The 15,866-nt window shown below is 38.0% G+C and overlaps 1 protein-coding gene across 5 annotated transcripts in view; it reads left to right on the top strand.

Annotated features, from left to right (window-relative positions):
• Positions 1-15,866, top strand: part of LOC6044798 (sterile alpha motif domain-containing protein 5) — a 403,066-nt gene that overhangs the window by 112,785 nt on the left and 274,415 nt on the right. The window contains exon 3 of one of the 5 annotated variants that reach the window (XM_038249691.1): positions 5,140-5,269. The exons of the other annotated variants lie outside the window; for them this stretch is intronic. Within the exon in view, the coding sequence (XP_038105619.1) occupies positions 5,140-5,202 (63 nt within the window). The 3' untranslated portion in view covers positions 5,203-5,269. Of the gene's footprint in view, positions 1-5,139; positions 5,270-15,866 lie in introns of those variants that run through there. 5 annotated transcript variants of the gene reach the window in all.

Below are 15,866 nucleotides of genomic sequence, written 5' to 3'. Positions count from 1 at the left end.
GCTGGGACTGAAACTGAGACGGAAACATTGACAGAAACTAAGATTGAAACTGGTACTGAAACTGACACAAGCACTGAGACTGAAACTGGGGCAGACACTGGGACAGAGACTAAAACTAGGACAGCATCTGAAACTTATACAATCACAGATACTGAACTGGAAGGGAGACTAAAACAGAGACAGCATCTGATACTGGTACTGAAACTAATACAAACACTGAGACAGAAACTGGAACTGACACTGAGACAGAAACTAAAACTGCGACTGAAACTGAGACTGAAGCTGAGACAAAAACTAAGACTAAAACTGGGACATAAACTGAGACAGAAATTGTGTGTGTGTGTGCAACCAACCAAACGGGACCACGCGGTCGCTTCTTACAAATTGAGTTGTTTCCATGTATTTTTAGATCTACATTCTATACATGCAAATAACTCGCATAGGCATTTGGAAGGTGTTAGCTCTGCCGAGCTTCGGTGACCCATTTCTACGCTGGCTAGCCGAGCGCGAGGTACTTCAGCTTTATCGACAAGCCCCGCCCTGAAGAACGTTTGGACCAATCAGATTCAAACGTTATTTAGAACTTCCGAACCCTTGTCCATTTGCGCGTATATAGTTGATAGTAACAGTATTCCTAATTCCAGTCATAGCTCACCAAGTCGCGAAGGCATAGTGGTTAGCATTTTTGCTTACCAATCCAAAGGACGGGGGATCGAACCCCGACTCGTACGACTTTGATTTTTCATTCATGTTCAGTTCAGTTTCAAGATTTATATTTCCTATACTTTCTTGTTCGGAGCAGATGGGAATCGAACCCAGGACCATTCGCTTACAAAGCGAACACCGTGACCAGTCAGCCACGGCCGCTCCTAAACTGAGACAGAAACTAAGACTGAAATTGAGACTGTAACTGAGACTGGACCTGAGACAGTAACTGAGACAGAAACTGAGACAGAAATTGAAACAGATACTGAGACAGAGACAGAAACTTAAACTGGAATAGAAACTGATACTGAAACTGAGACAGAAACTGAGACAGAGACTGAGACTGAAACTAAAATTGGGACTGAAACTGAGAAAATAACTGAGGTTGAAACTGAGACATAAACTGGGACTGAAACTGAGATTGAAACTGGTACTGAAACTGATACAAACACTGAGACAGAGACTAAAACCGAGACAGAAACTGGGACAGAAACTGAGACTGAAACTAAAATTGAGACTGAAACTTAAACTGAGACTGAAACTGAGACAAAAACTGAGACTGAAACTGGGACAGAAACTGGGACAGAAACTGAGACAGAGACTGAGACTGAAACTAAAATTGGGACTGAAATTGAATCTGAAACTGGAACTGAGACTGGACCTGAGACAGTAACTGAGACAGAAACTGAGACAGAAATTGAAACAGATACTGAGACAGAGTCTTAAACTGGAATAGAAACTGATACTGAAACTGGGACTGAAACTGGGACTTAAGCTGAGACAGAAACTGGGACAGACACTGCAACTGAAACTAAAATTGGGACTGAAACTGAGTCTGAAACTGGGACAGAAACTGGGAAAGAAACTGCGAAAGAAACTGAGACAAAAACTAAGACTGACACTGGGACATAAACTGAGACAAGACTGAAATTGAGACTGTAACTGAGACTGGACCTGAGACAGTAACTGAGACAGAAACTGAGACAGAAATTGAAAAAAGATACTGAGACAGAGACAGAAACTTAAACAGGAATAGAAACTGATACTGAAACTGAGACAAAAACTGGGACAGACACTGATACTGTAACTAAAATTGGGACCGAAACTGAGACTGAAACTGGGACAGAAACTAGGACAGAAACTGAGAAAGAGACTTAGACTGAAACTGAAATTGGGACTAAAATTGAATCTGAGAAAAAAACTGAGACTGAAACTGGGACAGAAACTGAGACAGAGACTGAGACTGAAACTAAAATTGGTACTGAAACTGTATCTGAGACTGGAACTAAGACAGAAGCTAAGACTGAAACTGGGACATTAACTGAGACAGAAATTGAACATAAACTGAGACAGAGATTAAAGCTGGGACTGAAACTAAGACGGAAACAGGAACAGAAACTAAGATTGAAACTGGTACTGAAACTGATACAAACACTGAGACTGCAACTGGGGCAGACACTGGGACAGATACTAAAACTAGGACAGCATCTGAAACTGATACAAACACTGAGATTGAAACTGGGACGGAAACTAAAACAGAGACAGCATCTGATACTGGTACTAAAACTGATACAAACACTGAGACATAAACTGGAACAGACACTGAGACAGAAACTAAAACTGCGACTGAAACTGAGACTGAAGCATTCGCATTCGCATTCGCATGGAGATGGTGATTTTAGCGGGTTACCGACTAAAACTGAGACTGAAGCTGAGACAAAAACTAAGACTGAAACTGGGACACAAACTGAGACAGAAACTAAGACTGAAATTGAGACTGTAACTAAGACAGGACCTGAGACAGAAACTGAGACAGAAATTGAAAAAGATACTGAGACAGAAACTTAAACTGGAATAGAAACTGATACTGAAACTGAGACAGAAACTGGGACAGACACTGAGACTGAAACTAAAATTGGGACTGAAACTGAGACAAAAACTGAGGCTGAAACTTAGACATAAACTGGAACTGAAACTGAGATTGAAACTGGTACTGAAACTGATACAAACACTGAGAATGAAATTGGGACAGCCACTGAGACAGAGACTAAAACCGAGACAGAAACTGGGACAGAGACTGAAACTGAAACTAAAACTGCGACTGAAACTGAGACTGAGACTGAAACAGAGATAAAAACTGAGATGAAACTTGGACACAAACTGGACAGAAACTGAGACAGAGACTGAGACTGAAACTAAAATTGGGACTGAAATTGAATTTGAGACTGGAACTGAGACTGAAACTGAGACAGAAACTAAGACTGAAACTGAGACATTAACTGAGACAGAAACTAAGACTACAATTGGGACTGAAACTGAGACTGGACCTGAGACAGCAACTGAGACAGAAATTGAAAAAGATACTGAGACAGAGACAGAAACTTTAACTGGAATAGAAACTGATACTGAAACTGAGACAGAAACTGGGACAGAGACTGAGACTGAAAATAAAATTGGGACTGAAAACAGACAAAACCTGATGCTGAAACTAAGACATAAACTGGGACAGAAACTGAGCTTGAAACTGGTATTGAAACTGATACAAACACTGAGAATGAAACTGGGACAGCCACTGAGACAGAGACTAAAACCGAGACAGAAACTGGGACAGAGAGTGATACTGAAACTAAAATTGAGACTGAAACTTAAACTGAGACTGGAATTGAGATAAAACTGAGAATGAAACTGGGACAGAAACTGGACAGAAACTGAGACAGAGACTGATACTGAAACTAAAATTGGGACTGAAATTGAATCTGAGACTGGAACTGAGACTGAAACTGAGACAAAAACTAAGACTGAAACTGAGACATTAACTAAGACAGAAACTAAGACCAAAATTGAGACTGGAACTGAGACAGAAATTGAAACAGATACTGATACAGAGACTTAAACTGGAATAGAAACTGATACTGAAACTGAGACTGAAACTGGGACTTAAGCTGGGACAGAAACTGGGACAGACACTGAAACTGAAACTGAAATTGGAACTGAAACTGAGACAAAAACTGAGTCTAAAACTGGGACAGAAACTGAGACAGAAACTAAGACTGAAATTGAGACTGAAACTGGGACAGAAACTGAGACAACCAAGACAGAGACTGAGACTGAAATTAAAAATTGGGACTGAAACTGAATTTGAGACTGGAGCTGAGACTGAATCTGAGACTAAAACTGATACAGAAATTGAAAGTAGACTAAAACTAGGACAGGAACTGAGACAGAGACTGAGACAGAGACAGAGACTGAGACTAAAACTGGAACAGAAATATAGACAGAATCTGATACTGAAACTGAGACAGAAACTGGAACAGAAACTGAGAAGACAGAGACTGAACAAATCAAATAACTGGATCTTTGGAAACCGCCCTCCCCCTCCCCCGAAAACCAATCCATCACTTTCCAGCTTGTTTTCGGGAAACCTTTTTGAAACTCACCGATTGCACCACCCGAGGGAGACCTCAACCAAGTGCATCAATAACCCACAATTCCGATTGCCCCTGCGTACAACCGCAATAAAAACAAGAACCAAAGACCCACAATGACAATCGTATGCTCACAACTTCATCCCCACCCTGGCGTTCGTGTCCCCTTGGGCATCGGTTGTGTGATAACGGTTCATTGGTCATCAAATTACTACCTCTTCGGTCGAACCGGTTTTTTTTTCGTGTGCCAACCCCCCGGATCTGAGTCACCTGGTGGTGGCGTCACGTCGCGGTCGTTTCCGAGATTGCGGTGTTATCTTAATTCCTCGCCGCCGGGGGAAGAATCTGGGAGTCGAGTGGTGGTCGTTAAAAGTCACAATATTTCAGATAACGCACAATAATGTTATCAAAAGGTTTATTCCGAACTTTGGTCGGCGGTACCCGTTGCTAGTGCCACCCAGTTGTAGGTTTGTTGGGAATGGCACGGAAAAAAATATTTTTCTATGTCCGACATTAGGTTAACGGTTCCTGGAGTTGGTCATAAGGGCAAAAAGCCTCTGTTCTGGACATTAGGACAAAGAGTTCGAACGTTAGAGACTCTGGTTTTGAGAGTTAGAGTAAAGTGCTTTGATGTTGAACATAAGGTTGAAGGGTTCCCCAGTTGTAAATAAAGGAACAGAATTTGACGTTTGGACAAAAGGTCAAAGTGTAGGACATTGATAAAAAATACATTTTGTTGGACATTCGAGCAACGGAATGTGTTGGAATAAGGGTAAAGGACCCCAGTGTTGAACATTGGAATAAAGGATCTTGATGTGGGTCATTAGAGTAAAGGGATTCAGTGTCCGACCTGATGTTGGACATTCGTGTGAAAAGCTTATTAAATTGAAGCTAAATCAAAAGAACTAAAATTAAATTGAAAATATATATGTTTCCCAACTTTCAACGTCATAGTGCTAGTGCCCACAAAACTCAAACTCGTTTCCCTTTTCTTTCTCTCCATTTGCAGGTAAGCTTCGACGACGACTTCACCACAACCATTACGACCCGCCCGAAACTACCGTATCGGTAATCATCTGTTGATGGATGCTAGAGACCGAGAGACGACCACAAGCTAGCTGAAGGTTTGGCTACTGAGGCCCGACAAACCAACCTGTTCTGTAATTTGGGCCTTCCGATTAAGATCGCACCCATCGGGCGGGGATAATTGAAGGTTTTACAAAAATCGGAGGAAGGGATGCGGTGAGGTAAATGGGTAGCTATTTGAAGAGTGCTCAGATACAACCTCAAATTATTTTGACTTTTTGGGGTGCTTTTTTGAGGTACCTGCCCAGAGTCACACACCTGGCCTGCGGTCATTCATGGTTTGGTCACTCGGGAGTTTGGATTGGTCTTTCCGATTGGCTTTTTAACAGAAAAGTGATCTCTAAAATTCTCCAATCTGGTTTAAAACAAGTCCCCAACAATCTTTAATTTCGATTAACAATTTCAAGTGTAAAATTCTTCTCGTCTTTTGTACCGTCGCCGCCAAACCAAAACATTCCACACAACAGGGGGGAGAAGCTTGTAACAACTCTACTGTTCAGTCGGCCACCACAAACTTCAAAGTTCAACACTTTTGCAAAAGGGTCAATTGAAGAGCTGCCGCCGTCGTCGTCGCCGCTTCGGTGATTGAAAAGTGAGGGCACTTGAGCCAATCAAAGTGTTGCGCTCACATTAGAGGGGAAGAGTTTTGTGTTAGTTGAGTTTGGGCAGGGTTTGAAGCAGTGCCAGTAAATCATTCGTCTCAAGGCAACATTAGAGAGCGAGAGGCAGAAGTAGCAGCATAAACAGCGCGGCACTCGTTTACATAATTCATAAATTTATTATAATGGCACTTTTATTTGGAGCACGTTTTGCCGCCACAACAAAGCGAATCAACCTTCGGAGAGAGTGGGTTAGTGGGGTTGTGACGACTGCGTGTGCCAGACTGCGACTGGAGGGAGAAAGGGTAGAAAGCGGAAGTTGGAAATGGTGCCGAATGTCATTAAATCATGATGAGAAAATAATTCTACGTGACTGATGCAATTGGGAATGACGTGGCGTACCAGAACACAAGGTTTAAAAAAAAACGTATGTTTTGCGAATTAGTCAATTTGAATTTCTTAATATACTAGAGTTTTTTTTATTAGAGCAATTCTCTACCAAAACCGGAAATGGATTTTATTTGTATTTTTTTGATTTGACTCGAACCTATGACCAAATAAGCTATTTTGTGTCAAGTACAAGTCTTCATACAATTTTGGCAGCTGTCCATACAAAAATGGGTACGTAAATATTCAAACAGCTGTAACTTTTGAGTGAATTTTCTGATCAATTTGATGTCTTCGGCAAAGTTGTAGGTATTGTTGAGGACTATTGAGAAAAATAGGTACACGGAAAAAAAATTTGCACATTTTTTAATCAACTTTTTTACAAAAAACTCGAGATTTTTTTTATATGTTTTAGGGGACAAAAATCGGCAACTTTTGAGCCATAGAAAAACATGGTCAAAAAATCTGCCGCCAGGTTTTTGAAAAAATATCTGGGCAGACGGTAATAACAAAATTCATGCCATTCCAATACACCATATTCTTGATTTACACAACGAAATGGGGGTGTTTAAATCGAGAATCGTTTAAAAAAAGAATGTCCATGACTTAAATTAAGAACATGACTTAAATTAAGAATATTTGGGATTTCGTTAGTTTTCGGAGAATTTTCAAATTGTATCAAATTTATTTTGTTAAGAAATGTTATTAAAACATTTTATCATGGTTTTGGAACACCTGGGATGTTCTAGTCCATCCGGAACTTCCGGAAATGTTGTGCAACAGGCTTACCAAAGAAACAAGTTTAAACTTCAAGATTTTGACTACGGATCCTACCCAGACTGCTTTAGTCAGTGTGGTAGGCTACAAATCATTATTGTAACAACTTATTGGGATGATCTGGGTCATCCAAGAACTCCCTGGAGATAAGATCTGTGGGTCTACCGCCGTAACAAGCAAGAGGTCGACGGGTTTTGACCCCGGAACATAATCGCATAGCTTCAGTGAGTATGGTAGACTAGTTTGCTTATGTGTTAAGATGTTCTGGAACATCCAAGGACTCCCTGGAGTTAAAATCTGTGAATCTACCGCCGTAACAAGCAAGAGGTCGACGGGTTTTGACCCCGGAACATATTCGCATAGCTTCAGTGAGTATTGTAGACTAGTTTGCTGATTTGTTGGGATGTTCTGGGACATCCAAGGATTCCCTGGAGTTAAGATCTGTTGGTCTACCGCCGTAACAAGCAAGAGGTCGACGGTTTTTGACCCCGGAACATACCCGCATAGCTTCAGTGAGTATTGTAGACTAGTTTGCTGATGTGTTGGGATATTACGGGACTTTCAAGGACTACCTGGAGTTAAGATCTGTTGGTCTACCACCGTAACAAGCAAGAGGTGGACGGTTTTTGACCCTGGAACATACCCGCATAGCTTCAGTGAGTATTATAGACTAGTTTGCTGATGTGTTGGGATGTTCTGAGACATCTTAGAACTCCTTGGAGTTAAGATCTGTGGGTCTACCGATGTAACAAACCAGAGGTCGAGGGGTTTTGATCCCAGAACACATCCGCATAGCTTCAGTGAGTATTTTAGACGACTTTGCTGATATGTTGGGATGTTCTGGGACATCCAAGGACTTCCTAGAGTTAAGATCTGTGGGTCAACCGACGTAAAACGCAAGAGGCCGTCGTTTTTGACCTTGGAAAATACCCGCAGAGCTTCAGTGAGTATGATAGACTTCTTTGCTGTTATGTCCCGTTCCAGAAAGTCCTTGTTACAGCCGTAGACCTTCGTGTTATAACTCAATGGAGTTCTTGGATGATCCATGACAGTCCAATACTATGCGGGTATGTTCCGGGTTCAAAACCCGTCGACCTTTTGCTTGTTACGGCGGTAGATTCACAGATCTTAACTCTAGGGAGTCCTTGGATGCCCCAGCTCATCCCAATATGTTCTTACAACAATGCACTGTAGCCTACCACACTGTCTAAAGTAGTCTGGGTAGGATCCGTAGTCAATATCTTGAAGTTTCGACTTGTTTCTTTGGTAAACCTCTTGCTCAAAATTTCCGGAAGTTTCGGATGGACTAGAACATCCGAGATGTTCCAAAACTATAGTTACATGTTTCAATATCATAACTTAATAACATACAATTGATATATTTTGAAACTTCTCCGAAAAATTACGAATTCCCAAAGATTCTTAATTTAAGTCATATTCTCGATTTAAGTCATGGACATTCTTTTTTTAAGTCATGATTTAAAAAAAGTTGCGTGAATCGAGACTCGTTTAGAAAAAGGTGACTTAAAAAAAGAATATGGTGCAACAGATACTGTTAAAATAACAAAAAGTGTTATGGATTCTTCTTGAAAAATCCATTTTTGCATAAAGGTTTAATAACAGTTTATGTTATCATAACAAAATTTGATATTGGTCTGATATTGGTTGAAAGCCAAAACAACTTGGGAATAACATTTTTTGTTATGGAAGAATATCGCCAACTGTTATTGGGATGATCGGAACAAAAAATAATAACAAAAATTTGTTCGAAAAATAACTAAAAATGTTATTAGTCTGTTATTACAATAACAATTCAATAACAAAAAAAATCATAGCGACGAATAACAAATCTTGATATAAAAAAACATAAAATGTTATTGGCCTAATATTTTCTAATATCAAAAATGTTATTCCCAAGTTATTTCCGCCTGCTCGGGTAGTTATTTTTGGATTTTGCCCGCCGAATTTTTGAAAAAATAGTTTTTTTTCGAAAAAAATCAAAGTTTCATGCAAAAACAAATTCGACGTTATTTTTTAATGCAAAATTGCATTTGCAATCTAAAAGTACTTTACAGATTTTTTGATGTAGCCGTTTTCAAGATATAGCCACCGAAAGTTTGATTTTAGCGAAATATTTGCAGTTTTTCTATTTAAAAAAATAGTGACCATGAGTGACCACTTCTAAAAATTTTTTTAAAGGTTCAGAAAATTTGCTATAAACACATTGAAGATTGGACCTCGGGTTCAGAGATAGAGCCGTTTTAAGAAAAAGAAACCCGAAAATTTATGTTTTCTAAATCTCACCAAAATAACCCACCATTTTATAATGTCGATATCTCAGCAAATAATGGTCCGATTTTCATTGTCAAAATATGAAACATGCGTGAAATTTTCCGATCTTTTTTGAAAAAAATGTTTTAAAATTTTTAAATCAAGATTAGCATTTTAAATGGGTGTATTATTCAATGTTTGGCCATTTTAAAATGTTTGTCTTGATTTAATAAAAAAGTAATATATTTTTTTCGAAAAGATCGACAAGATTTCACGAAGGTTTCATATATTAACATTGAAAATCGGACCATTAGTGGCTGAGATATCGTAATAAGAAAATGGTGGGTTGTTTTGGTGCCATTTAGAAAACTTCAATTTTCGTGTTTCTTTTTCTTAAAGCGGCTCTTTCTCTGCAACGCGAGGTCCAATCTTCAATGTCTCTTAGACAATTTTATAGCAAATTTTCTGGACTTAAAAAAAAATAATTCAGAAATGGTCACTCATGGTCACTACTTTTTAAAATCGAAAAACTGCAAACATTTCGCTAAAATCAAACTTTCGGTGGCTATATCTTGAAAATATATAAAATAAAAATGGTTGAAATCGGCCGATTTCGTTGAGAGCTGCTCTATATTCCAATATGTTAAAAATTGAATTTTTTGGTTTAATTGCTAATGTTTCTTTTTTTTTAAAGCAGTTTGACTACAACCAAAAAAAATTTCCTAAAGAAAGAATTGCGAGTGTTACATTTTCGCTGGACGTCATTTAACATTTCAAAATTAATTTGAATTTGCTTGAAAGCATCATGTATCGTCAGTGGGGGTGACATTGGTTCAGGGGGGTGAGATTGGGTCAAAGTATTGTTTTTTACGGATTTTAAAATTTCTCAGGTACTTCTCAATGAAACTAAATTCTTTGGGTTGTGCAAGGGACATCTTTAGATGACTTTTCTGAAAAAATCTCGTTCCTAGAACAAATCCTGTCATTTTAGCAGCTGTCTAAAGTTGAAGTACGTTTTTGGCCAAAAATTACCTCTCGAAAAATCAACTTTTTAATTTTTTTGTTGGAATTGATCAAATAGTACCCAAATGTTTGAAAATCTCTACTTCAAATATTTTAGCATGTCAATACGATTCCCTCGAACAAGAAACACTGTTGGATGACTTGCTTTTACTATATCTTTGTATTTGAGCATTATTTTAGTTTCATTTGACCCAATGTCACCCCCTCAAAGGGGTGAGATTGGATCAATTTTCAAACGAATGCCATTTAAGTTAGAGTCCATCAAATTACACCATATTTTGGGAAAATGTTAGTAAACTATCTAAGAACAATTCTACGATAAAAGATTTTCGATGTTATTCAAATTGTTTTTGTTATCAAGAAATTAGGAGTGGTGTATCGTTTTTTGATCCATAGTCACCCCTACTGACGGTACGTAAAATCTTATGTTTACATTAATGTCAATGTAAATTTTTGAATTATAAATAATTATTTTAATTTGGAATTACAATTTTTTCAGTCAATTTATGTTTATGACATGACAGAAGATTTTTTTGTTGTGTTTGTCAAGGAACTGATGATTTATATGTCAATGTAGGAAGTTAATTTGAAGTCTTCGATGAGACTTTTTGATTTTTAAGTTTAAAAGTCAAATTTTCGTTCAAATTTTTTTTGGCAAATATCCTTAGATGTTACAAAAAGTGAGCAAGCAAGTTTCTATAAAAAGTTTTACAAAATAAGTTGTTAAAATAGTGAAGATCAGCAAATTGCAAGGAGTTTGGAGCGTGTGCTAAACCTGCCAAACATACGAAAATTTCCCCGAATTATCTTTTCGATGATCCATACAGTTTGATTATCTGACAAATTTTCCATGAGTTATCGTGACCTCTTTAAAATTTTAGAACCTTTTAAAATCAAATTCTGATAGGAAAAAGTAGTATTCAATGATAAAAAAATTTTCAGCTTTCCATTTATATTTCCATATAAAATATAAAAGTGTTACTAGAATAACTTAACTTGCTGCTTATTTTAGCTTTCTTAGTAAACCATCCTTTTAATTTAAACTTAAAGCGATTGCTATTGAAACTCAGCGACCCAGACTGAGTTTCGTTACAGTACATTTTTCACCCCACTCACAACCCAAACATTTCTCAACTGACCTTTTCCCCTCCCTCCGGTTTTGCCGGTCCCAACAATTCTTGAATGCAGCATTTTTCCGCCAATTAAACAAATATTAAACGGCGCACACCCCGCGCACAAAAGCGAAAAAATAACCGGGTCAACCGACCGGAACTGGCCACCGATGGAATCGATCTACCTCCCTTCCCCAGTGACTGTGGAACGCCTGGAACGTCAAAAAGAGTTATGACACTCGAACTTTTCGATAGCCCGAAAATAATGGTTTAATTAAAACGATGCCGGGCGCGCGCTTCGGCGCAGGATTATTATTTTTCACTATTTTTATCAGGAGTTGGCGCGTGCCCTCTCGATTCAATTAAATTTTGCGAACGATATTATTATTATTTTTCTTTTTCGATAAACTCGCACTGACATGACGGGCGGGGGGAGTAATTGGGATAATTATACTTGTGCTCGAAATTGTCAGCCAGACACAGTCAGTAAAGCGGTTGTGTTGTTACCCCTTTTATTGCGAATCACGATTTTAAATTAATTGGTGGATGCAATTCAATTTGTGTGGGCAATCGCTGCTGCACTTTTTTAATTTCAATTTTTTTCAAACGATTATTTTTTCATCGTCGGTGCCTTCCGAGCAGCGATGCTGTGGCGAGGACTGGTTCAGTCATGAGTTGATTAATACTCCGACGACGTGCCTTACAAGCTGAACGGCTAAGCAAAGGACGTTGTCGTTGGTATCTTTGTTATCACACAACTTATCCAACGATGTGCCTTCCGAGCTGAACTGCTAAAGGAATGACCGTGTAAACCGTTTCAAACGCGCTTCTGCGCCAGTTACCCCAGGTCGTTACCAACTACCAGAAGTGCTTCTGAAAGCCTCAAAGGAAAAACTCTAAATTGAGGCAAGTGACCGCACAAATTGCCGCCCATTGTACGTACTTCAAGTACGTTTTCCGAGCGACCAAAAAAAAGCTCGCTTTTCCCCGGAAGTGCCAAACTACAAACGTGTGACGTGACGTGAGCGCCACCACTCTATTGTGTGCTCGAAAGTCAACTTGGTGGCGCAACCAACTCACACACACACACACTTCAAAGGAACAACTTCGCACAGAAATAGTTGTAATTTCCACGGTACAAGGACGCCCCCACCCCCGGGAAGGAGTACGAGACTACGTGAGTTTGCTTGCTTTTTTTTTCTCGCGCGCCGTCAATGGCGTCGTCTGCGATGACTTGAATGATGACTGCGACGACGCTTCAAAGAGCATAATAGACGCGAATATAGACACACTACTGACTACTGTTCAGGCTGGTTGTGTCTCGTTCAGTGTTTTATCGCTGTAGCGTGCACGGTGTGCCTGTCAAAAATTAGTTCACGAAATCGTGAACAAACGTTCATGATTTTATGAACACTTGTTCACAATTAAGGGAACTTATTTTTGTTTCAAAATTTTCAAACATGATTTTTAGAATTTTAGACTGAAGCCATGCAAAATGCTCAATATCCGACCTGGAACCACTGGCAAAACCCACCGCGCCTCAAGCTCTATTGCTCTCTGCTCTAGTTGTTCCACGCGTCGAACATCAAAGTATCTCGAACGTAGTGTCCTCTCCTCGCAATGTACGCGCCTCCAGTGTGTGTCAAAGCAGCGCGTTATTTTTCCCACGAACGTTGAATACCAAACTCCTTTTTCCTATGCGCCTTTTTCTCCTGAAGTGTTTTCCAACTTTGTGTGGGGAAAACTGCTACGCAGTTGGAGCGAACCCCGGGGAGCTGCCGCCTCGGCTATTGTTACAAGCCGACGCTGCGAATTCATTACGAGGAAGGACCTCCGCCTACACTGTGTAGTACAGTGTGGTGTCTGGCACTCAGCGTATCTATATCTGGAAGTTGACTTTGATAGAACTGTGGAAGGTGGTAGGGTGGTGCAGATCTTGAGCTGCGATGCAACGACGTTTCGACGAATTGGTTATTTTATCGAACCTAGTTGTTTTGAGTAAACATAAAAAATGCCAAGATTTGGACATTTCACCAAAAAAATAAGTTTCACTGAAAAAGTGATAAAAAACGTAATAGTAATTCCATGGTATGATGCATAATGAGCCATTTCACCGAAAAGGTTATTCTACTCAATATTTGACAGAATTAGTCACTATATAAAAAAGCATGTTGAAATTCAATCATGGTGTATCCAGAAATAAAAGCAGGATTCGGTGAAACGGCCATTATTTTTTTTTTCTCTGAGTGTGATTCGATCTATGGCCTGATGAGCCGTTTCATCGAAGAGGTAATGCCACCCAACATTTGATCTAATTGGTCACCACAAATAAATGGACGATTCGGCGAAACGGCCATTTAAGTGTTTTTTTGAGTTTGAATCGAACCAACAACAATTCTGTGGTCTGACGAGCCATTTCGTCGAAAAGGCTCATCAGACTTAATGTTTTTCCTAATTCGCCATTCTATTCAAATCTTGTTGAAATGAGGGTCCATAGCGTAGTAAGCTAGAAAGGACATACCAACAATTATCTGGCCTGGGTTCAAAATAACCGCAATTCTATGCCATTTCGCCGAAAATGTATTTCCAGCTAACATTTGACCTAATTGGTCAATCTATTCAATGCTTGTTGAAATCAAATCAAAGTGTAACTACAAACAAAACTACGATTCGGTGAAATGGCCGCTTTATTGGTTCTCTGAGTGTGAATTGATCTAACAATTATGTGGCCGAAATGGTAATTCCACCGAAAGTATGCCATTATTGCGAATCTAAACGTTTTTTTCGAAAAAAAATACTCAAAATTTCATTTTTTACAATATGGGTATCAAACGATCGGGATTTTTTCATACATTTCGAATGTAATAACAACATTTTTAGAAAATACTCAAAATTTTCACAAAACTTCGTATTTTCGAATAAAATCCTCAAAATTTCAATTTTTACAATATGGGTATTAAACGGTCGAGATTTTTTCATACATTTGGAATGTAATAACAACATTTTTAGAAAATACTCTAATTTTTCACAAAACTACATATTTTCGAATAAAATACTCAAAATTTCCGTTTTTACAATGTGGGTATCAAACGATCGGGATTTTTTCATACATTTCGAATGTGATAACAATATTTTTTTGAAAATACTCAAAATTTTCACAAAACTTCGTATTTTTGTAAAACTTTTCAAAATTTCAGTTTTTAACAATATGGGTATCAAATAATCAAATCATTTTTTTTTTCAAAAATACGTAGTTTTGTGAAAATTTGGAGTATTTTCATTTTTTAAAAACTTTCGAAATGTATGAAAAAATCCCCATCGTTCGACACCCACATCGTAAAATGGAAATTTTGAGTATTTTTTTTAGAAAATACGTAGTTTTGTGAAAATTTTGAGTATTTTCAAAAAAAAATGTTATTACATTCAAAATATATGAAAAAATCCCCATCGTTCGACACCAACATCGTAAACCGGAAATTTTGAGTAATTTTTTTAGAAAATACTTAGTTTTGTGAAAATTTTGAGTATTTTTTAAAAAAAATTGTTGTTACATTCGAAATGTATGAAAAAATCCCGATCGTTCGATACCCACATTGTAAAAATGGAAATTTTGAGTATTTTATTCGAAAATACGTAGTTTTGCGAAAATTTTGAGAATTTTCTAAAAATGTTGTTATTACATTCGAAATGTATGAAAAAATCCTGATCGTTTGATACCCATATTGTAAAAATTTAAATTTGGAGTTTTTTTTTTAAAAAGACGTAGTTTTGTGAAAATTTTGAGTATTTTCTAAAAATGTTGTTATTACATCCAAAATGTATGAAAAAACCCTGATCATTTGATACCTATATAGCAATAACAATATATTTTTGTGGTTTGGTTGAGCGTTTTAGCAGAATGCCTTACTGTGAATACAAAGAGACGAGTTGTTCCTTTTAATTTCGCTATATATTTTTAATATCTTGACAGATACGTATTTCGTCTACTACTTGCAGACTTCATCAGTGTTCTGTTCTCGAGTAGTAGACGAAAAACGTATTTGTCAAGATATTAAAAATATATAGCGGAATTAAAAGGAACAACTCATCTCTTTGTATTTACAATATATTTTTGGTTTCTTTAGAGAAAAAAATACTTTTTCGAAATACAGGAAAAATACGTATTTTTGTGAAATTTTTCATGAAATAATAATTTTAATGGATAGCTGACATCATCCCGATTTAATAACACTATAATTTTTTGATGTTTGCATGATTTTTCGTACGATTAAAGCCAATGTCTCCCATATAGCCAAAATCCCATAAGCTCTGTGCCTCGGTTATGCACGCCTCGGTTTTGTATCCCCCATATGCGGTGCTGAACCGAGGCATGACTGTAACCGCAAACACAAGTACGATTCGGTGAAACGGCCAAGTGACCTCTGAGTGTCAGTCGCACTAACAACAATTCTCTAACCTGATGAGCCATTTCACCAAAAAGG

The sequence above is a fragment of the Culex quinquefasciatus genome, chromosome 1 (assembly GCF_015732765.1).
Source record: "Culex quinquefasciatus strain JHB chromosome 1, VPISU_Cqui_1.0_pri_paternal, whole genome shotgun sequence".
Classification (NCBI taxonomy): Eukaryota; Metazoa; Arthropoda; class Insecta; order Diptera; family Culicidae; genus Culex; species Culex quinquefasciatus.
Note: the sequence above shows the minus strand (reverse complement) of the source record. Positions and strands in the feature narration are given on the sequence as shown.